The sequence below is a fragment of the Hyla sarda genome, chromosome 1 (assembly GCF_029499605.1).
Source record: "Hyla sarda isolate aHylSar1 chromosome 1, aHylSar1.hap1, whole genome shotgun sequence".
NCBI classification, from domain to species: Eukaryota; Metazoa; Chordata; class Amphibia; order Anura; family Hylidae; genus Hyla; species Hyla sarda.
This window is the reverse complement of record NC_079189.1, coordinates 502,211,546-502,236,191: the sequence shown is the minus strand read 5'-3', so window position 1 is coordinate 502,236,191 and position 24,646 is coordinate 502,211,546. Positions and strand designations below refer to the sequence as shown.

General features: G+C 41.5%; 1 protein-coding gene across 7 annotated transcripts in view; it reads left to right on the top strand.

The window, feature by feature from the left end:
* FER (FER tyrosine kinase) overlaps nucleotides 1–24,646 on the top strand; it is a 312,225-nt gene that overhangs the window by 38,814 nt on the left and 248,765 nt on the right. For all 7 annotated transcript variants that reach the window (XM_056537490.1, XM_056537495.1, XM_056537491.1 and 4 more), the window contains 3 exons: nucleotides 7,427–7,510; nucleotides 15,133–15,409; nucleotides 21,631–21,804. In XM_056537490.1, coding sequence (XP_056393465.1) covers nucleotides 15,203–15,409; nucleotides 21,631–21,804 — 381 coding nt within the window. In that variant the 5' untranslated portion in view covers nucleotides 7,427–7,510; nucleotides 15,133–15,202. The remainder of the gene's footprint in view (nucleotides 1–7,426; nucleotides 7,511–15,132; nucleotides 15,410–21,630; nucleotides 21,805–24,646) is intronic.

Genomic DNA, 24,646 nt, shown 5'->3' with positions numbered 1-24,646 from the left:
AACACATTGAAAACATTTTTTTTATTAAAGAAAAACACTCCCCCACAGCCCCCGTTAACCCTTTTATTGACATTTTTTTTTAAATGCTGTTCGTCGCAGTCCACCAAATCTGACTCAGTCCTCTGCATTCATGTATCTAAAATTCAAAGAAAAAGAAAAAAAAACAACAAAAAGTTTAGTACATTTCTGGCGCTCTCCCTGTTGATGTCTGCCTACTGTATCCTGTATATACAGTCATCTATAGATGGCTGTATATACAGGATAGCACACAAAGACTTAACCGAGAATTGCTCAGCAGCAGCGTGGGTTAACTCTTTCCTTGCTGTTCTTCTGTATGGTAAACATGGGTACACTATGCACCCCTGTATACTATACAGCCAGCGGAGGTAAGTAGTGATGCTCTGCACCCTGTATATGCTGTACAATCACTCCTCTCCTCCTTACACTCTGTGGACTGGGCGCTCTGCATCCGACCCATGTAGTGGTAGCCTGAAGACACACCAGCAAAAACGCAAGAAAAACTGACAAAATGCAGGAGAAAGCTGGGACAGTTTTTCTGGCGTTTTTGCTGGTGGACAAAAATAAAACCTCAATGGAATCCTGGCCTCAAAGCAATAGAACAAAATCCCTACATCCACTTTTCCTGTGAGGTAGAGAAGGAGTGCACGGTAGAGTGATGGGGGGCGTTTCTATATTTGCACAAAATGTATCATGGACGTACACAACCTCTGTAAATGTTGAGCAAGAGTGTAAAGGGGTAGATCTGTGTCTACAATAGACACCTAATGATAAATCTCCCCCTATATGTATATATTCTAATATGTTCACTCTTTTTTTTTCATCATTGTTACTTTCTCTTTTTCTTTCACTGTGATAATGTTCCATGTCTTGTGCAATTGCATGTTGCATCATGACTTTTCTACACATGTGCTATTCCTGCTTCTTTCTGTTCTGCATTTTCTGGCATTTGGCGGAGGAATTTTGTCTCATGCCTTACTGAGGCCACGTCATTTTCTCCTAGTGGATTGAAAGTTAATTACTGTGAATATAAAAGCTGACACTATCCCATCCATAGTTTTCCACGACTAAAAGCTGGTATCAGCTCGAAATGTGTCGGTGTGCTAATGTTTTTACAATTTTTTGTTGTTAACCATGGAGTTTTAACATATACATTGTAAAAGTTATGTTTTAACCATATTTTTTTCTACATGTTTTTTGGAGGCGCTGGCATTCTATTTCTCTTTGTTCAGGATGCAATTTTTATACTATAGATACGGTGTGTGTGTGTGTGTGTGTGTGTGTGTGTGTGTATATATACGCTTTTATGATGCAAAGCTAGAAAACACTTTAAGTGCCCAACAGGTCTGTAAAGGCAATATGTTGCAGATGTTCATTATCCTAGTCAGGAACATATTTGAAGATTTATTCATATCACATTATGTCCACTTAGACTAATCTATAACATAATTGTCTACTACTATTGACAATTATGATTTAAAGAGTAAATCTTGAGGAGGAGGAAGAGGAGAAATGCTACTATTTTAGCAATTTTGGGCTTGGTTCTGCACAGAAATTTGACATCAATTCCACTCCAAACTCATTTTGTCAGGAAAAATAAAGTCCCATTGACTTTAATGTGCTTCCACTGGTGGAGTATGGTTCCACGTCAAAGCTTTCATTTAAGGCAGAATTTGAGAGGAATATTGGTGCCGAATTATGGTAGTGAATTCCTTGTTAATTCCTCAGTGTGAACATACCCTTATTGGAAGTAAGCTTTCATTAGACAGCAGCAGGTGATGCAGGGGTAATAGATGACCAGATGGAGCTTCCCCCATAGTGGCAGATCAGGAGTACATTGGACTACAGGCTCACAGTGTGCTGCAACTAATAAAATGTAAGTTGAGAAAACCTGCACCATATGCACACAAAAGAAACAATTGAAATTATCATCAAACCAAACATTGTGATCCTCTTGCTGTAACTTTAAAAATAAAATATGACAGTTGAAATTTCTTTAATCTGGCATTTGATTATCAGCGGCTTGTTTCTAACAAAGAACTAAACTGTAAAGTAGAACTTCTCACAGACAGGAGCACCAGACTGAACAGGGATCTGCCATAAGCCCCTGCCCCAGACAGTCAATAGGTGTAGAAACATACAATGCAGAATGTAAATCCAAGCAATATACAAATGTAATATATACATAATAAAAATCCATATAGAATGTACTATTGTACAGGGTGGGCCATTTATATGGATATACCTTAATAAAATGGGAATGGTTGGTGATATTAACTTCCTGTTAGTGGCAAATTAGTATATGTGAGGGGGGAAACTTTTCAAGATGGGTGGTTATGACGGATCCTAGAGTCACCCTACCTACTTGGATGGACGTTAGGACATCACTATTTGTACCCATCAGTTGGTGTTGTCCAGTGACATAAAGCTCAGAGTTAAAATACTTTTATTTACTGTTTTCATACACTTTCTGCATACGGTCCACTTTCTGTGCACAATACACCTTTTTGCACATGGTCAACCTTTTGCACACTTTACACCTCCTTTACACAATACACCTTTTGCACATGGTTCACATTTTGCACACGGTCCACTTTTTGCACACGGTTCACCTTTTGTACAATGCACTAATTCTACACATGCTTCTCCTTTTTGCACACAGTCCAACTTCTGCACACCTCCACCTTTTTGCACTCAAGGCACTGTATAGGGAGAGCTAATCACCTTTATTGGATTATCTCCCAGACTCACTGTCACCTGTATTGTCTTTACTGACCCTTCCCCCTGTGATGTCCTTCCTATAAAAGAAGACACTTGTTCCACAATAAAGGGTTCTGATTTTATACCTGAAGACTGGTGTTGCCTGGTTCTTTGGGTGCAAGGATGCAATAATCTCTAGTTCTGCCTGGGGATATTGCCTGGGATAGGCTGGGGCGTGTCATCCAGAAGGAGAAGTCACTTGTGGCAGAGTCAGTCCGTCACAGTGGTGACCATGGCGGACATTTTGAAGTTGGCCATTTTGAATCCAACTTTTGTTTTTTCAATAGGAAGAGGGTCATGTGACACATCAAACTTATTGGAAATTTCACAAGAAAACAATGATGTGCTTGGTTTTAACATGATTTTATTCTTTCATGAGTTATTTATATGTTTCTGACCACTTATAAAATGTGTTCAATGTGCTGCCCATTGTGTTGGATTGTCAATGCAACCCTCTTCTCCCACTCTTCACACACTGATAGCAACACCGCAGGAGAAATCTAGCACAGGCTTCCAGTATCCGTAGTTTCAGGTGCTGCACATCTTGTATCTTCACAGCATAGACAATTGCCTTCAGATGACCCTAAAGATAAAAGTCTAAGGGGGTCAGATCGGGAGACCTTGGGAGCCATTTAACTGGCCCACGATGACCAATCCACTTTCCAGGAAACTGTTCATCTAGTAATGCTCGGACCTGACACCCATAATGTGGTGGTGCACCATCTTGCTGGAAAAAGTCAGGGAACATGCTAGCTTCAGTGCATAAAGAGGGAAACACATCATCATGTAGCAATTTCGCATATCCAGTGGCCTTGAGGTTTCCATTGATGAAGAATGGCCCCACTATCTTTGTACCCCATATACCACACCATGCCATCAATTTTTGTGTTCCAACAGTCTTGGAGGGATCTATCCAATGTGGGTTAGTGTCAGACCAATAGCTGTGGTTTTGTTTGTTAACTTCACCATTCACATAAAAGTTTGCCTCATCACTGACCAAAATCTTCTGCGTAAACTGAGGGTCCTGTTCCAATTTTTTTTTTGCCCATTCTGCAGCACCTGAAACTACGGATACTGGAAGCCTGTGCTAGCATTTCTCCTGTGGTGTTGCTATCGGTGTGTGAAGAGTGGGAGAAGAGGGATGCAGTGACAATCCAACACAATGGGCAGCACATTGAACACATTTTATAAGTGGTCAGAAACTTGTAAATAACTCATGAAAGAATAAAGTTACGTTATGTGAAATTCCCTATAAGTTTGATGTGTCACATGACCCTCTTCCTATTGAAAAAACAAAAGTTGGATTCAAAATGGCCGACTTCAAAATGGCTGCCATGGTCACTACCCATCTTGAAAAGTTTCCCCCCTCACATATACTAATGTGCCACATACAGAAAGTTAATATCACCAACCATTCCCATTTTATTAAGGTGTATCCATATAAATGGCCCACCCTGTATTTTAACAGAACAGAACTCTGGGAAAGTGGAAGAAGGGATGGGAGGAATAGAGAGAGAAAAGTAGGTGAAGAAACAACTACAGATAAAAAGGGAGGAGACAACCACTTAATTGTGTGGGCAAAAAAACACATCTTGTCCAGCAAAAAAGAGGTGGCTCTAAGTTAACCTATATGCCTGGGCTGGAAGCATTTAAAATAATAAACTTAACTTCCACTGCTTCCCTACTGCCACCAATATTGGTCTACTGTCCTCTGGCCCCCTGTTTTTTTCTTCCTGGTTTTGGGGCCAAGCGTGTCACGCAGCACTTATCTAAACATTGGCCGCAGCAATGTCTCGCCTTATCCGGTGATAGACTGTCCGACAGTGTCACGTAATGGACATTGGCACTGCCTTTTACCCGGTGCCTAGACCTGTTACATCACACTGTCCAGCCTATGTCTGCCTGAGGCAGGACATCGATGCAGCCGGCAATTAAATGAGCACAGCCGGCAATTAAATGTGATGTGTCAGACCCCAAAACAAGAAGTAGATCAGGGCCAGAGGATAGGAGGCAATATCAACGTCATCGGGAGAGCGGTGGGAAGTAAATTAAAGTTTTTATTATTTTTAATGGTGGCAGCATACACTATAAATAAAAAAAAAATGGCGGTAGTATCCATTTAAGTTCCTTGAATTTTATTGTCAATTCAGTTTGTGAAACAAACTGCCTTTACAGCTTCCCTGCAAGCAGGCCAAACCCAACAAAGCAAGAGCAACTCTTGGAGCAGGGTAATTCCCTCTGTGATGTAAATATACTCCTAAGGGTATGTTCAAACATGCATATTTTTGCTGCAGATCAGCTGCTGCAGATTTTGCTGTCCATTAAAGTCAGTGGGCAGCAAAATCTGCTGAAGCAGATCTGCAGCAGAAAATATGCACGTGTGAACACACCCTAAGGGTACGTTCACACGGGCGGATTTATTTGCGGCTGTCCGCAGCAGATTTTCCGCAGCGGAATTTACGCTGAGGAAAATCCCCTGCAGACCCTGCTGACTTCAGTGGGGCTTGCGCGGATTTTCCAGAGCGTTAATTCCGCCGCGGAAAATCTGCTGCGGACAGCCGAGAAAAGCCTGCCCCCTTTAAAATACGCAGCGGGAAACCCGCAAATAAATCCGCTCGTGTGAACGTACCCTAAGGGTGCGTTCACACGGGCGTATTTGTCAGCGAATCCACAGCTGCGGATCCGCTGACAAATGCCCTTAAAGTGCTGCCCTCTTTGTGCTTGCTAATAGCGGCAATCCGCCTCTACCAGCAGACACACTTCGATGTGCGAGTTACCCTGCAGGGTACTCGCACACATCGCGGCCGCTCTCTGTGTAGCTCAGGGAGCCCGTGGGAGCGGCCGCGATGTGCGGGATGTGCGGATACACTGCGACTCGCATTTCACAGTGTGTCTGCTGGTAGCGGCGGATTGCCGCTATTAGCAGGCACAAAGAAGGCAGCACTTTAGGGACCTTTGTCAGCGGATGTGCAGCTGCGGATCCGCTGACAAATACACCCGTGTGAACGCTCGTGCGTATTTGCTTCTGCAGATTTTGCTGCCCATTAAAGTCAGTGGGCAGCAAAATCTGCAGCAGATCTGCAGCAAAAATACGCACCTGTGAACGCACCCTCAGGGTACATTCAGATGAGTGGATCCACAGTGTATTTTATGCTGCGGATTCACTGCTGAAGGACCGTTACTTGGTGCCTTTAGATGTGCCTGCTTGGAGTGGCCGCTACGAGCAGACAGACTGCGATGAGCGATTCACTACGCGCATGTGCAGTATACTCGCATATCGCAGCTGCTCTTGGCTTAGCTCATAGAGCAGGGGGAGCAGCCGCAATGTGTGCGAGTAAACTGCGCATGCGCGGCGACTCGCACATTGCTTCAGTGTGTCTGCTCGTAGTGGCGTATTGCCACTCCGAGCAGGCACATCTAAAGGCACCCTGTAGCAGTCCTTCAGCAGTGGATCCGCAGCGTAAAATACGCTGTGAATACGCTCGTCTGAACGTACCCTAAGGCTACGTTTACACGTACACGATCTGCTGCATATTTTGTGCAGCTGATTCTGCAGGATCTGCTGCATATTTTGTGCAGCTGATTCTGCTACCCATTGACGTTAATGGGTAGCAGAATCGGCTGTAAAAAATATGCAGCAGATCCTGTACGTGTGATCTGTCACATTTGAAGATTGTCTCAAAGATTGTTTTAGAATCTGACAGTTTTGTTTGGGCCTACAAGGAGGTTTGGCACTAAAGCTGTTTGCATGCTTACTAGGCACAAGATGCAACCATATTTTTTTCCTCATTTGATGAACATTCATAAGTGTAATGAAGAGAACAAGCAGATTTGTAATAATGTGTAAAGTGTGTCAAATGATACGCTACTGTCATTTACCAAAAACATGTATGTCACACAGACAGTGAAAAGTTTTGATCGACCAGGATCTCCCTACGGAGACCCCCACTGATCACTTGATGTAGCAGACAGAAGTGCGTAGCTGTGGGTGTCTTTCCTCGGCTTGCAGCTCAATCCGACTGGAGATGAATAGCTGGAGATGAACTCCATTGTAAGTGTATGAAACCTCTCTCCTGCATTGAGTTTGATCGGGTGGTGAACCATGGAGAGAAGTGCACAGCAGCATTCTTCTCCCAGGTATATTTATTGATTGGGCAAGGTTTCAGATATAACCAAATAAATCTTTTGTGCTCCACTGCCTCCTATACACAGCCCTATGCCAGACCTTTTAATGAAATTGAACCTTTTTCATTCTCCCATCCTTGTGAATCAGAGCTTGTGGGCATGGGAGTGCTCGGCTCTTGTAGCAGAGCCAGGTGCTGCAACCATGTAGGCTCCCACTTCGCTATTATTCATCAGATCAGTGGACATGACACTCCCCTCCTCCACTGTGCACAGCAACACTATAGCAATGTGGATGTCGAGAGGGATAACTTTTAATCTACCAGACAGAATTATGTAAGTGACCCATTGGTGTAATGTTATTCACCTGCACCATAACCTAGTGTATTGGGGTTAGTGCAGGTGAACCGCACTAAACCCAATACAGTCACTGTAATAATGTTAAATGACAGTAACACTTAATGGAAAATTATTGTAGCTAAGTAAACTGTTGTGTGATGTCATCTTTTGTTTTTCTTTCAAACAGATAAGTTGCATCAATCATCGAAGACCATATAAATAAGTGGATTTTGGAGTGGACCCTAATCCAGCTGCTGTTAAGTAGTGAAATGTAAGTTGACTGGCATTTCTGTTGTAGTTATCTTGAAAAACGAAGTCGCTAAATCAATTAAAGGGTACCCCACTCCTGCCAGAAAGTTTAACAGATTTGTAAATTACTTTTATTAACAAATCTAAAGCAGCTTCTGTATACTCCAGAGAAAGTTGTGTAATTATTTTCTGTCTGACCACATTGCTCTCTGCTGACACTTTTGTACACGTCAACTATTGGGATGTGCTCATTCTCTAGACAGTTCCTGACAGAGACAGAGGTGTCAGCAGAGAGCACAGTGGTCACACTCAAAAGAACTATGCAACTTTCTCTGGAGTATACAGCAGCTAAGTACTGGAAGGATTAACTGCTTTCCAGAAAATATATTGGCAACCAGTGCTCTGGTTGCCATGGGCAACTGGTCAACTTTTCTCCTCACAGGCTTTAATAAATCTTCCCCTATATGCTTACATAAACTGTATCAGGTTAGTGTAGGGGGCCCTGCTGTCCATTTTCCTTTACATTTATTGTAGCTTCCCTTTTAATAATCTTGTAGTTAATTAGTGGAGTCTGACTACGACATTTACCTCTGTAGTCAGAAGCAGCTGCCTTTAGGTCCTTCAATACACTTCAATAGACTGTTCCCTCAAATTATTCATCCTGAAACTGCATACTATTCTAAATGTCACACAACAGGTAGCAGTATTTACATGACATATCACAGAAAAATGAATTCTCTCTGATTATTCATTTTTCTAAGGAGTAAACGTCAGTGTAAGAAATCAAGATAGGAGAAAAGCGTGCACCTGTAAATAAATTGTGTGCCAAATAAGTAGATCTAGCTTTGCCTAAGAACTTCATTATGGACTAAAACAATGGTAAACTTAACTAAAACCATGAATATCACAGCATAGGGGATAACTTTCTAATCGTGGGGGTTTGACTTCTGGGACCCCCTGCTATCTCCTGCTCAGCACCATGGCTCTCCCCATGCACAAGGCTATGTCATGCACAGCACAGAGCATCCTGGGTATCTGCAGCTCTGCCATAGAGATACATGGAGGGGGCCTATCTACCATGCTCTGTGCAGCGCTTGAAAGCCAGGGCACCAGGCAGGAGGTCCAAACGGTTGGACCCCTGCGATCAGACCCTTATTCCCTATCCTGAGGATAGGGGATAAGTTGTTTCATACCAGAGTACCTTTGATTTGCCTTACATGGGGTGTGTGTGTGTGTGTGTGTGTGTGTGTGTGTAGCTGTTGTTTCATTTAACTTTACACAATAAGTTGTTTGTGTGTGTGTACATGCAGAGTAGCACTATATCTGGACATTAGTACTCTGCTACTAAATTATTTAATGCAACTGCAATTATTCATTAATGTATAGTTATGCATAATTATGCAACTTAGTAATTTTATTGTATTAACTTTTTGGCCATGCATATAACTTTTCTTCTGGGTGGTGGCCCACACGTCACCCCCATTTGTATTTGTGGATCTCCAAAGCACATGCAGTCCTGTTTAATTCCCAAAAAATAACAGTATAAATTGTAAATGGACCGTGCTGAATCACTAGTGATCTACACTTTACGTTTTAATTTAATTGACCCACATATGAAGTGTGAACATATTCTCTGTAATGCAAACAGATGGGCACAATGTGAATCAGAAAGATGGGTAGAAACACGTGTGCATACAACAGTTTGTAGAAGTTTAACTATTTTGCTCAGAAAGAAGGAAGAGATAGTATTCCGGAGGCTCAGCGTACTCCGCCCTTGCCTACTCACTACAGCAGAACTTGAGAAGCAGCCAGATCCCTTTTTTTTACTATTTAATGAAAACAATGCGGCTGCAGTTCATCATGAGTGCTGCACATTATTAGGAAAGGCCATGGCCCCTACCAGTGAGTAAATATTGGACAGTATATCTCCAGCATGTTCTCTGGGAAGACCTTTTTCGTGAGACAGAAATAAGTACCGTAGTTGCTATTTTTTTTGCGGTTTGTTAACTTTATGTAGATTGAGCATGAACAGATTTATGTGGCAATTATTCTGTTAAAGGACCAGGAGAGATGACATTTGTTAACTCAACAGTCAATGCAAGGGTGTACAAAGCCATTTTGGCCACGGTCCTCATTTCATGATAGAAAATAGGATGATAATGCGTCTTACATCAGAACTATAGTGATAGAGCTTTTCTTACAGCAAACAGTATGGATACCAATCTAAATGGTAATTTATAGAATTTTAATAAGTTGGTCCATGACAAGACCTTCTTTCTGTAAAGCTGATCTGTCATCACTTTTTGCAAGAATATTGTTTGTTAAGTCCATACTTCAGAATTCAGGCATCACAAAAACCACAGGTGGAGCAATAAACATCTGACTGGGATTTAAAACAATATATGCAATATATGAATTTAATACAATATATGCCATTAAGTAAAATAATTTCCTATAATTTGTTTGGGGTAAGGCAGAATGTTCCATTCTTATGTGTCATATCTGTAATAGGTAAAAAGCCAAGTGACCATCCTCTAAGCTCAGGCATTGTATTTTTTTTTTTACCCCCCCTCCCCCCACCCTCTTGTTCAATGGCCATTTTAAATATTATTGATGACCCATATCAAAGGCACTTACAGCCGCTGTGCATGAATCCGGTCCGGTGCCCCTTCATTCAGAACAATTTGCAAATATTAGTGAAGAAAATTAAAGGGTTGCTCGGCCCCTATACATCTTATCCCCTATCCAAAGGGTAGGGGATAAGATGTTTTATCGTGGGGGTCCCGCAGCTGGGACCCCTGAAATCCCTGTGCAGCACCCAGCATTTGTTTAAAATGCTGGGTGTCGGCGGCGGGGGCCAGCATGTTTCGGCCATGCCCCTTGTGAGAGCCCCAGCTGCGGGACCCCCACGATAAGACATCATATCTTTGGATAGGGGATAAGATATCTAGGGGCAGAGTAACCCTTTAATTTCCTTCACTAATATTTGAAAATTGTGCAAAGTTGAGTGATGTATGGGCTCATAGGAAGGCTGTGGTCCCTACACTGCTCACTCTATCTCTCCCACAAGATCCTTGCAACACTTCTGGCTTGTCACTTCGACAACCAGACGTTTTAGGAAACAATAGGGACACTGTCAACTATATATTTACTGTTATGTTGCACTAGGTTAACTGTATTTTTGGTGTTTACTTGCATTATGTGTAAATGAGTTACAGTATTGTCTTCCAACATATTTTTTTGCGGATTAATACATTTCAGTGGAACCTGAATTCGCTTACATACTTCTCTTTATTCTTTTTATTTTTAACATCTTGCAAATGGGTCTTTTTTTCTTTGTTGCAACACAGGAACTGTTCCACTGGTTTATCAAAATGTGTATTTTTGTGTTTGTGTGTAAAATAAATGGAGACACAAAAATTTGAACACATAAAATAGATGTGCAGCACAATGATGAACTGACAGCGGGTTCACCTGCACTAAACCCAATACACATGGTTATATTGCAGGCGAACTAGATTACAATGAGGTATCACCTACCCGGATCTGCAGTCTGGTTCTGGAGATACCTATTGTATTTATTGGCATTACTAATCTGGAAATAGGTCCTGCCTCCATTAAGCATAGCAGACTATCATCCCTACCTCCATACCCTTTGCACCTATATGCCGGTCCACCTCATGAATATTCCTCATATAAGCGTGAGGTGGGTGGACATATCAGTGCTGAGGGGACGAAGGCGAGGTAGCTGGATATGGCAGGTCCCGTCTACATTGAGCATACCCACACATTTCCAGATTAGCAATGCCAGCTAATAAAACAGGTATCCTGTAACTCCGAAGCCGGACTGTGTATCCGGGTAAGTGAAAACTCACTCAGGAATTTGGAAATCCTATCGCCCGACACCCGGGACATGTAGTTCCGAGCACAGGGCAGCTAAATTTTTTTAGGCCTCTAGTCCTGCTTCTGGCAAGCAGGGCTGGACCTGAAACCCCCCTGACAAGTATTGAGCGGGCTCAAGATCAATGGAGTTAAATAGAATGAGGAATCTGTGAAGTGTCAAAAAAAAGTATAATAAAAGGTTATTAAAAAAAAAAACATGTAAATATTAAAAAAATAAACTAATTGTCTGAACTATTAAAATATAACATTATATATCCCATACGGTAAATGACGTAAATGTAAAAAAATTACCTAACCCCAGAATTGCAATTTTAATAACATCCCGGAAAAAAAGTAATACAGATCAATACCAATATGGTACCGATACAAACAACAGATTATGGCGCAAAGAATGAGCCCTCTTACAGCCTGGTATAGGGAGAAAATGGCAATTAAAAGAAAAAATTCAATAAAGTTCAGAATTTTTCTAACATTTTTAAAATTGTAATGGAAACTATACAAATTTGATATTGCTGTAATCAGGCCAACTTAAAGTATCAAAATAACATGTTAGCTTGACCAAAAGGTAAATGGCGTAAAAAAGAAAACCACCAAATTTGCTAAATTATATTTTTTGTAAAATTTTAATTTCACCTCACCAATATAAATTTTTTTTTTGCTACGGAGCATGTGTTATGGAAATATCATAGGTGTCATTAGAAAGTACAATTGGTCCCCTAAAAAACAAGGCCTCATATGGGTCTATAGATGGAAAAATATGAGTTAGGTCCTATTCACACAGCAGAATTTCCTCAAGCGGAATCCCACTTGAGGAATTCCTCCTCAAATGAAAGCCCAATATACTTCTATAGGAGTCCACACTACCATTCACACTTGTGCAGAATTTCCACTTGGATTCCGCACAAAATCCTCACAAGCGGAAGCGGAATTGGGGTGGATGAGCGGAAATTCTACTGTGTGAATAGGGCCTTATGGTTATTATTGGGCGAGGAGGAAACGAGAGTGCAAAAAACAAAAATTGGCCCGGACAAGTGGATTGTCATGAGGAAAAAGTAGATTGTGCTCCCCTTTTAGTCCCTTGGGCAAGTATTTATTTATTTTTTATTTTCACACTCCTGTCACTGTAAACAGGTTTACCCGCACTATAACCCCATGTATTGCGTTTAGTGCGGGTGAATCCACTGTCTGTTTTCTTTTTAAAAATGTAGGTTTCTTATTAGATAATTAAAAAGTATTACTGTCCCCAATTTCACTCATAATGTAAACTCCATAATGATCATTCTCTAGAAAGAACATACACCCTCCTTGCAGATCTTTCCATTGGTGGGATTTGGTCTTAGGACTCCAGCACTACAAGGCAGCAGTGCTAACTGTTAAGCCACTGTGCCACCCACAAGGAGGGGTAGTTAAGAGCCTCTGGTCTGTTCCACATGATGCTGCCCTTAGGGCCCGTTCACGCCTCACAATATCTGCTAGAAGAAATTCCGGGCTGACATTCCATGCACAGCAGGCACGGTCTAAATCACTCGCTGCTAGGACTGCTTGGATATGCGCTGTCTCCCTTGACCTCAATGCATTTCTGAATGGATTCCACAGAAATACATTTTTGAATACGTTTTCCGCTGCGGAAATACGGCAATGTGCATGGTGCAGCAGAATCCTATTGTTTAAAATAAGATACTGCTGGTGCTGCTGTCGGAGGCGTGCTGAGTGTTGTAGTTTTGCCATAACTAGATGCACCCTGATTTGGGAACACTGCTTTAATAAATATAAAAAAAAAAAATTAGATGATAAATTTCCTTTAACCTACACTTAATCCTTTTCCTACATCAAAGATAACGTGGCTGGTGCACAAGCAGATGCATCCTATAATTTTTGTTTGGCTTGATATTCTAGTTTTAGATGTGTCATCTCTCCTGTATTGGAAACAGCATTTGTGAGTCCACCCATAAAGGGGTACTCCGGTGGAAAACATTATTATTTTTTTTTTTTAGATCTTTTTAAGTCAACTGGCTACAGATAGTTAAACAGATTTGTGAATTACTGCTATTAATAATTTGTAATCCTTTCAGTACTTATTAGCAGCGTTATACTACAGAGGAAATTCTTTTCTTTTTTTATTTATTTTCTGTCTGTCCACAATGCTCTCTACTGACACCTTTGTCCATTTCAGGAACTGTCCAGAGCAGGAGAAAATCCCCATAGCAAACCTATGCTGCTCTGGACAGTTCCTGACCCGGACAGAGGTGTCAGCAGAGAGATTAAAAAAGTAAAGAAATTCCTCTATAGTATACAGCTGCTAATAAGTACTGGAAGGATTAAGATTTTTTAATAGACGTAATTTACAAATCTGTTTAACTTTCTGGCACCAGTTCATTGGGGAGAAAAATGTTTTCCACCAGTGTACCCCTTTAACTATAAAAACTTTGTGAAACGCTACTTGAAATTACATTACTCATAAGACAGGTTCTCTTGTAAGGCTTTGTTATACATAGTATTTTGGTCAGTATTTTAAGCCAAAATCAGAAACAGTTTGGACGCATAGATAACACTATAATAGAAAAATTTACACCTTTTTTTTTTTTAATTTTTTTTTTTATATTGCTCGTCTTCATGGTTTTGGGTAAAAATACTAAATGAAATACTACATGTGAACCCAACCTCACATATCTATAAGTTATAGATGTTTTATTTCATATTTTTATATGTCATGTTTTAAAGTAGTATTGGCATTTACCTTTGTAACAGGGTTATGTACCTTAGGTACAGTTCTGTTCAGTACAGTTCTTTACATGGGAACTCTGGTCCTAGACAACTTCTTCCCCATCCAAATGATAGGGGATAAGATGTTTGATTGCAGGGGGTCTGGCCCAGTTCCCGTCATTCTGAACACTTAGAACACCGGCTTCAGGTGGCCGTAATTCACGCACCCTGCCCTCCATTGATGTCAATGGGAGAGGTGTGATGGCTGTGGATAGCTACCAATTGAATGCAGAAATGGTACAGATTGTCCCTTGTGCCAAATCTGCAGCATTTGTTCTATGTATGACTGTATGCTGCGTTCACAGGGTGTGTTTTGTGGGGGATTTTTATTACATTTTGATTGTCAGTGGTGAAAACAAAAAATGAAACAGTGCTGCTTATGGTGCAAACCACTTTTGGCTGGTGGTGGTCCTGTCAGCTTCATGGGAGCACACAGACAGTAAGTCCTAGAGAGAAACCAGGAGGTATATGAAAATACTTTAAAGAGTGGTATAAATACAATAAGCCACCCATTTACAAAAGAAAAAAAAAAAGTTACTGTCACATATGGGTTGCTCGTATATTACAAATTGTCATTGTTTGTGGACACATCCCTACACACTATTCCCCAACTTTAATTTTATTTTCTCAAGGGTCAAAGATTTTTTTTTTTTCCTGAAACCTAGAATAACGGACAGATCGGGTGTATCTCTGCACTGGTAACTTGCAGTTCATGGCACAGCATACCTTATACAGTACTGTGGCTTTGGGTGATTGCCGATAATTGAATTTTTTCTATTTCTTTTACTAGTTTACATGCAGCGTTTTTTCAGTGTTTTTGGTATCTGGATTTCTAACAAGCAATTTTGCGTAATATTTGTTTTCTCTGTGAAACGCTTTGGCATTTTGCTATAAACTTTTGTAAGAAAATGAACACTTGTTCTATATGTTATACCCTTCTAGATATTTCAAGCACATTGATGTTTCCTTTTCTTTCAGACATTCGGGCATGTGCTGACCAAAAGAATATTGTCCTTCAAGACCAGACCCTCTAAGTGCCTTGGTGAAGATGGGGTTTGGCATGGATCTTAAGTTTTCACATGATGCTTTGTTAAAGCTTCAAGATTGGGAGCTGCGTCTGCTGGAAACTGTGAAAAAATTCATGGCTTTGAGAATTAAAAGTGACAAGGACTATGCCTCTACCCTACAAAATCTTTGCAACCAAGTCGATAAGGAAAGTGCCCCCCAGCTTGATTACATCAGCAGTGTATCCAAGGTAAGGGTAACATTGCTTACCTGAAGATCTATGTCAAGCCCATTAGAACCACACTGGATTTGTTATACATACAAAAGACAAACAGTTGTATCCTTTGTTAGCAGATATGAGTGTAAATTGCTTAATATGAACAAAAAGATTATTGCAAATTTCATAAATATGTGTTGGCTGAACATGCAAATTTCATTATGACTTAAACCTATAAAAGTAATTGTGACCTTGTGATATTTCTGATCTCTAAAGAATTGGGAATGTTGGATTTTTGCTGCCCAACTCTTTTGTTCTTGATGAGATAAGCCTCCACCCTCTCCATTTAGAGTACATGCACTCTTAGCCGAGTGTGAGTTGAAAGATTGGGAGAGATCGATGTTGACTGTCATAATCGAACTTGTCACATGTACTTATATCTACAGCATTGTACGTGGCAGCTCCATAGTGAATGGAGGAGTGGTGTGCTTGTGTGACTTGCCACTCCATTCTTGACTACGACACAGAGTACGTTTTGGGGATCGTGTGGGTCTCAGCTGTCTGACCTTTTGCAGTCTGACAATTATTCCCTATCTTATAGATTGGTGATAAGTAATTATATCTCTGAACACCCCTTTAAGCAAAAGTTCATACTTTACCGCATATTACTTCATTTGTTTAGTTATTGCTCTGCTGTATCACTGTTATGTAATCTCTGAGGTCACTGGTTTCCCTGGCAATCATCTGCATGCATAAAAGGAAAATTGAAGGGGTTATCCAGTGAAAATTTTTGTTTAATTAATGTGCCAATCATTGGCTGCAGGGGTGTCCCGCCCCAATCAGTGATTGGCTGATCAACAATGTTATGTGCCTCTTGAAGCTCTGTAAAGTGTGTCGGAGACTGGCCGATACTAGAGGCAATAAGGGAGTAAGGAAATTAAAGGGGTGCTCCGGGGAAGTAAATAAAAAAACATTTAAAAATGCCCCAAAGCCACCACAATACCTTTTCTGTGTCCCCTGTAGTTATCCATATGGTTTTGCCAGCTCCTGTGGCCCGTGTTGTCTCCTAAATATTCTTCTTCCTTGCTTGCAGCCCAGACTACAACTCCCAGAAATCAGTGCAGCTCTGTGTAATTGCTGTCAGCCAATTGCTGTATCTGTGTGCATGCTGCTTTGTTAACACAGTGAGCAGCACACTGTACATGTCTTTTCTTTCAAACTATCCCCCCCCCCCCCCAGCAATAAATCATTATATTCTCTGAATGGCTGCAGTCAATGATTAGATCTACAGCAGACAAAGAGCAGCTATGTGCTGAGGGGACACTAAGCTGTTTTTCTTGGCAAGATCCTCACACAGGGAGGGGGAGGGGAGGTGTGGCTGTGAACAAGACAGAAATCACATGGTGTTTGAGTTCCAGGAGGGTGGGGCTAGTCTTAGTGAGGGCTTTGCAGAAAGACTAGGTGGATCTGATAATGACCTCTTTCTCTCACTCCCTGCATGTAAGTGAAAGCTGAAAGAGGGAAACTGCTCTATATAGACTGCTCAAAAAAAAGAAAATGTTATAAATAAAGGGGAACACTTAAACAACAAATTGTCACTCCAAGTCATTCACACTTCTGTGAAATCACACTGTTCACTCACGAAGCAACTTCGATTTACAATCAATTTCACATGCTGTTGAGCAAATGGAACAGACATCAGGTAGAAATTATAGGCAATTGGCAAGACACCCCCAATAAAGGAGTGGTCCTGCAAGTGGTGACCACTGACCACACACCACTTCTCAGTTCCTATGCTTCCTGGCTGATGTTGTGTTCACTTTTTAATGCTGGCGGTGCTTTCACTCTAGTGGTAGCATGAGACGGAGTTTACAACCCACACAAGTGGCTCAGATAGTGCAGCTCATCCAGGATGGCACATCAATACACTCTGTGGCAAGAAGGTTTGCTGTGTCTGTCAGCGTAGTGTCCAGAGCATGGAGGAGCTACCAGGAGACAGGCCAGTACATCAGGAGACGTGGAGGAGGCCAACAACCCAGCAGCAGGACTGCTACCTCCACCTTTGTGCAAGGAGGTGCAGGAGGAGCACTGCCAGAGCTCTGCAAAATGACCTCCAGCAGGCCACAAATGTACATGTGTCCACTCGTCAGAAACAGACTCCATGAGGGTGGTATGAGGGCCTGACATCCACAGGTGGGGATTTTGCTAACAGCCCAACACTGTGCAGGACGTTTGGCAAATTCACCTCTGGCGCCCTGTGCTCTTCACAGATGAAAGCAGGTTCACATTGAGCACATGTGACAGACGTGACAGAGTCTGGATATGCTGTGGAGAACCTGCAACATCCTCAAGCATGACCAGTTTGGCAGTGGGTCAGTAATGGTGTGGAGTGGCATTTCTTTGGGAGGCCGCACAGCCCTCCATGTGCTTGCCAGAGGTAGCTTACTGCAATTAGGTACCGAGATGAGATCCTCAGACCCTTTGTGAGACCATATGCTGGTGTGGTTTGCCCTGGGTTCCTCCTAATGCAAGACAATGCTAGACCTCATGTGGCTGGAGTGTGTCAGCAGTTCCTGCAAGAGGAAGGCATTGATGCTATGGACTTCCCCAGACCTGAATCTGATTGAGCACATCTGGGACATCATGTCTCGCTCCATCCACCAATGCCACATTTCACCACAGACTGTCCAGGAGTTGGCGGATGCTTTAGTCCAGGTCTGGGAGGACATCCCTCAGGAGACCATCCGCCACCTCATCAGGAGCATGCCCAGACATTGTAGGGAGGTCATACAGGCATGTGGAGGCCACACACACTATTGAGCCTCATTTTGACTTGTTTTAAGGACATTACATCAAAGTTGGATCAGCCTGTAGTGGGGTTTTCCACTTTGATTTTGAGTGTGACTCCATATCCAGACCTCCATGGGTTGATAAATTTGATTTCCATTGATCATTTTTGTGTGATTTTGTTGTCAGCACATTCAACTATGTAAAGACGAAAGTATTTTATACGATTAGGTCATTCATTCAGATCTAGGATGTGTTATCTTAGTGTTCACTTTTTTGAGCAGTTTAGCTAATGAAAGATATTTAGACAAATTAATAGGTTGGTGAGAGGGAAAGGATGGGCTATGGGTTTAGTTCCCCGGAGTACCCCCTTTTAGAAGCTGTTTTTTCTTTTACAATGTCAGAGAAACTTTTACAGGCCGGTGGCATGAATATAGCCCTGTTAGCTTTTTATTTATGCAAAATGGGCAGTAAAGGATGAATAAAAACACAGCTCATGCAGCGTGACAGATAAGAATATTGCTTTAATATAAATTTAGTTAAAAGTTAGATGAAAGGAGTTTTCCAACCCCATAAATCTTTTTTACAGACATTTTATTATGTTCTGTAATACCGGAAGGAGGTAATATTCTTCTTTTTCATCCTCTTCTGTACCAGTGCTTACACTTCTCTGGTGCCCTGCTGTTTCTGTTTGCTCAGACTAGCAATGTTGTATCATCTTGACATGTATCTACAATGAAATTATAGCATAGTCTATAGGATTTTATAAATTTTCGAAGAATACTTAAAGCCATGGCCGTAAATGTTGGCACCCCTAACATTTTATTAAAGTATTTCTCACAGAAAAGGATTGCTGTAACACATGTTTTGCTATACACATGTTTATTTCCTTTGTGTGTATTGGAACTAAACCAAAAAAGGAGGAAAAAAAGCAAATTGGACATAATGTCTCACCAAACTCCAAAAATGGGCTGGACAAAATTATTGGCACCCTTAACTTAACTTAACTTAACTTAATATTTGGTTGCAGACCCTTGGAAAAAAAAACAACTGAAATCAGTCGCTTCCTATAACCATCAATAAGCTTCTTACACCTCTCAGCTGGAATGTTGGACCACTCTTCATTTGAAAACTGCTCCAGGTGTCTCTTATTGGAAGGGCGTCTTTTCCCAACAGCAATTTTAAGATCTCGTCACAGGTGTTCAATGGGATTTAGATCTGGACTCATTACTGGCCACTTCAGAACTCTCCAGAGCTTTGTTTCCATCCATTTCTGGGTGCTTTTTGACGTATGTTTGGGGTCATTGCCCTGCTGGAAAACCCAAGATCTTTGATGCAAACCCAGCTTTCTGACTCTGGGCTGTACAGTGTGACACAAATCCATTGGTAATCCTCAGATTTCATGATTCCTTGCACACATTCAATAAGATAAAAGAGGCAGAGCTTCCCATGGGACAGTATCTCTAGTATATAGCGGTGGGCAAAGACCATTTTAAGTCAAAGTGCTCACCTGGATGAGTTGTGAGAAAGTCACAACTACTATGATGGCATAAGGTAATGGGTGGTGCTGCTCCTCCGGTGTCAGCGTGGATTCGACTCCAGCCGATTGGATAATGGATATGCAGGTAAATGGAAAAAAAAGTACCTGCATATCCATTGCACACATTCAAGGCACCCAGTGCCAGAGGCGGCAAAACAACCCCAAAACATAATTGAACCTCCACCATATTTCACTGTAGGTACTGTGTTCTTTTCTTTGTAGGCCTCATTCCATTTTCGCTAAACAGTAGAATGATGTGCTTTACCAAAAAGCTCTATCTTGGTCTCATCTGTCCACAAGACGTTTTCCAGAAGGATTTTGGCTTGCTCAAGTTCATTTTGGCAAAATGTAGTCTTGCTTTTTTATGTCTCTGTGTCAGCAGTGGGGTCCTCCTGGGTCTCCTGCCATAGCGTTTCATTTCATTTAAATGTTGACAAACAGTTCACGCTGACACTAATGCTTCCTGAGCCTGCCAGACAGCTTGAATATCTTTGGAAATTGTTTGGGTCTTCTTAACCACCATCTGGACTATCCTGCGTTGACACCTTTCATCAGTTTTTCTCTTCCGTCCATGCCCAGGGAGATTAGCTACAGTGCCATGGGTTGCAAACTTCTTGATAATGTTGCGCACTGTGGACAATGGCAAATCTAGATTTTTGGATATGGACTTGTAACCTTGAGATTGTTGATATTTTTCTTCAAGTCCTCAGACAGTTCTCTTCTCTTTCTGTTGTCCATGCTTAGTGTGGCACACACAGAGGCACACAATGCGCACTTGCCCCAGGTGAGTTTAAAGGAGCTTCACATGCTTGAAACAATCTCATTTATCCATAATTTTGAAAGAGTGCTAATAAAGTAGCTTTTTCCTCCTTTTTTTGGTTTAGTTCCAGTACACACAAAGGGAATAAACATGTCTATAGCAAAACATGTGTTACTGCAATCCTTTTCTGTGAGAAATTTTGTAGAAAAATTTCAGGGGTGCCAACATGTACGGCCATGACTATATGCCAGCAAAAGTACTAGAAAGCAGTCTGGCTTCTGAGCAGTGCTACGGAGGCTCAGTTGGTGCATTAGGGATGGTTCTGAGCCCTGATAGTAGTGGTGTGCATTCAACTGAAACATGCTATGGTCTCATGAACAACCCCTTTCAAAGTGCAGGCACCCTGGCAAATAGCGGATTCCTGCTGGGGTAAGCTGTGACCCTGCAATTAAGAGTTAGATGGCAACTGATTTTATGAATTGCAGTCCATATAATACAAGGTAAGCTTGAAGCACCCAAAACAGGAGCTGTTGTTAAAGGGATTTTCTGGTCGTGGAGGGTCTGGTCGCTGGGACTCCTTGCAGTCTCCAGCTCGGCACCCAAGTAATCCGCTGCATGGAGCAAAATCCGATTCATGCCAGATTACTAGCTACCTCGGCCATTACGACCATGACCTAGCACAGCCGGCATTCTAAACATAAATGTTTAGAAAACCGGGGTACTGGGCTGGAGATTATGGGGGGTCCCAGCGGCAAGACCCCCAGGATCAGATATCTTATCCTCTATCCTTTTGGATAGGGGATAAGATGTCTAGGGGTGGAGTACACCTTTAAGGATTAGCTTTTTGGTGTGACTTCCATTGTCTGTGATATTTTAATAGCCTAATAGGACTTATACGAGGATTGTCTTCATGTATAAGAGTTCTGTCTTTATTTTGAGTTGTCCTACTGTGTTGTTCAGATGGTTTTGTAATGTTCCTATTTGCTATTAGCAAGGCAGAATCCTTGAAAGTTCTGATTAATTAAACCCAAAGTATACTAGAACATTGTATGACTTTATTATGCATTTTTTTATTGTCTTTCATAAACATATAAAATCTTTTTATTTTATTTATAGAATCACTATTAAGTTGTGTTTTTTTTTTTGTTTTTTTTAATTAACTTGTAGTCATGGCTGCACATGGTTAAGCAGACCGAACAATTGAGTAAGATAATGAAAAGTCATGCAGAAGAGCTCAACGCAGGACCCCTCCACCGCCTTAATGTCATGATCAAAGACAAGCAGCAAGTAAAAAAGAGCTACAACAGTATTCACCAGCAAATTGAGGCTGAGTTGTACAAGGTATGCTTTAGAAATTGATCCTTTATTATTATCTTTGCAAACTTTTTTTTTTCCTGCCTTTTTTTGCTGTCTTTGTTTCTTTTATAGTTAAAAAGATGTGTGAAAAATAAAAACCCATTTGAAGGAAATCTGTCATCGGTTTTACCTGCACTAACCTGTTGTTACAGATAGGTAGTGCAGGTGACACTAATGACAACAATACTTACCTGGTCCCGTTCCCTGCTGTGGTTCTCCAGCAATCTTCTGCCGCATCTTCCATTCTAGGGCCGACTTGGAGCATGGGCAGAGCTAAGTATCGTCACCGCTGTCTTTTGCTAGCAGCGGGACCCAGCTAGCAAACAGCAGCAGTTTTAATAGAATTAGTGTGATAATGGCTTACCAGTAGATATTTATAGTTTCTTCTTACATTTATGAAAATATGACTAGCAGGGCATTAACCTTCCTCTGTATTTACTAGCTGCTTCTACAAAGATTCTTCTCTAGTTTATTAAGGAAATGAATAAAAGAAAGACCTAACTTAGTATTTTAAGTACAGTATTTAGTTTCATTATCAATTTAATATTTAGCCTACAGTAAATTTATATTCTGTCAACGGTATACAGGCTGCCGCTGATATCAGAAGTATTAGTTTTAGAAAACTGTAAACGTTATGTAATTCTGAGCTTATGTAAAGAACAATTGTTCTAGGTTTTAAAGTTTCATGGGATTTAATTTTTCATTTTTCTTTCATTCTTGTGATAGGATATTTTGTGTAATGCTGTACCACCTGACTGTATTATCCCAACCTTGATAATGTAGATGGTGATTTATATTACAGTGCATGTGGATGCAGGCTTAAAAATCTGTGCGGAACTGAGAGATGTTCTAATCTGCAGCTGGTCAGTCCTGTTGTAGATGTTCAGTGTATTTTTCCCCTAGCAAACCATAGGATAAAATCTGCATTGTTAAAAGTTTAAAGCTTGTGGATTCTGCCTGCTTATGTCACTTTGCTTTCCCATGACTTGCTGGGCTAGTCAGATAAAACACGTCTCCTTCGACCCCCCCCCCCCCCCCCCAAAAGCTGTGTATCCAGATGTCTTGTTTTTAGAGAATTTGTAGATCTGTTTTTACAACAATACTTTTATCAATAACGTTGTTTAATGTACAGTACTGTATATACTTGAGTATAAGCGGACCTGAATATAAGCGGAGGCCCCTAATTTAACCACAAAAACCCAGGAAAAGTTATTGACTCGACTATAAGCCTAGGGTGGGAAATACATCATCCCCCCCCCCCGTCATTATCACCCCCCCCCGTCCTTATCACCCCCCCGTCATCATCACCCCCCCCATCATCATCACCCCCCCCATCATCATCACCCCCATGGCAACGTCACTAGTCCGGGGCAGGCCCGGAGCAGAGCGGAGAAGGCCTCCCGGTGAAAATGGACAGCCCGGAAGGACTAACCCTCCCCACCGGACGGTCCCTGCAGCATAGATGGCCCGGACCAGCTCACCCTTCCTTCCCACCGAGGGGAGGTGAGTAGAAAACTAAAGGGGGGGGGGGGGGGGGTGTCTGGATGATGACGAAGGCCGCAGTGGTCTTCAACCTGCGGACCTCCAGATGTTGCAAAACTACAACTCCCAGTATGCCCGGACAGCCATCGGCTGTCCAGGCATGCTGGGAGTTGTAGTTTTGCAACATCTGGAGGTCCGCAGGTTGAAGACTACTGAGAAGGGATTGACAGGCGGAGAGTTCACTCGAGTATAAGCCGAGGTGTGCGTTTTCAGCACGAAAAATCGTGCTGAAAAACTCTGCTTATACTCTAGTATATACGGTAAGTTAAGTATTATTCAATCATAATCAAACCTGTTTATGATTGAATTTTTTAAATCTAGAGTTAATGATCCTAGGTAGGAAAAAAAAAGTATAGGATAAATGAAACTCTCAAAACTAAAAATAATTGTGTTTATTGGAGTTATTTTGCGCAACTACAAATAACACAGGGACTGTAATATCCCTAACAATGAATGTATTCTCATTCTGTCTTTTCCTGGAGACATACATTTTGTCACTTCCTCCTCCTTCCCCTTGTTGACCTTACACTGTGAGAACAGTAGGCTGGTTAAGAGGGCTAGGCGAGGTGGTTTTATCTCTATCTTGTGTACAATGCTCAGCTACTTCTATAGCTACAGTTGCAAACAAGAAAAAAGGGATGTTAAAGCCTTAAAATAAAAAAGATTAGTTTGAGAAATGAACACTTGGCTCTTGCACAGATTTCTACTGGACTCTGTGTCAGGAGTTTCAAAAAGTTCTTGCAGAATAGCTTTTGTCTTAACACTTGTTTACAAAATGGAAGAAACAGGTATGGAGCACTGACTGCTGTGGTCGTGAAAAATGGAGCCTTTATTTCAGAACATCACTCTTCTACAGTATAGGATATTTGTGCCAAGAGCCATATGAAAAGTGGTGGGGGGAGGCAAACTAAGTGGGCAACAATTGTTTTACTTACTAAGGGCCTGATGAACACTAAAATCAATGTTAAACAACTTCCTATATTCTGTAGTCCATTCCAGGACCATTAGTTATTACCAACCATGGTGTGTGGTAGTGGTGGCTGTCCTTGTGCAGATGCCCCCACAGTCCTCTCTGTTATTTGGATCATGCAGTTTATGATGCTGCACAGTGGCTTCATGGTTTTTCCTTTCTCTGCACTTTAATAGAAGTGATTACCGTAATATAGTTCCCGAGCATGTGCTGTAGCCTGAGATACATCCCATTTGGCTAGTATAGGTGACCTCTTTGAGGTAACAGTAGTAAAGCAGGGCTCGACAAATTTGTTATGAATCTAGGAATAGCTAT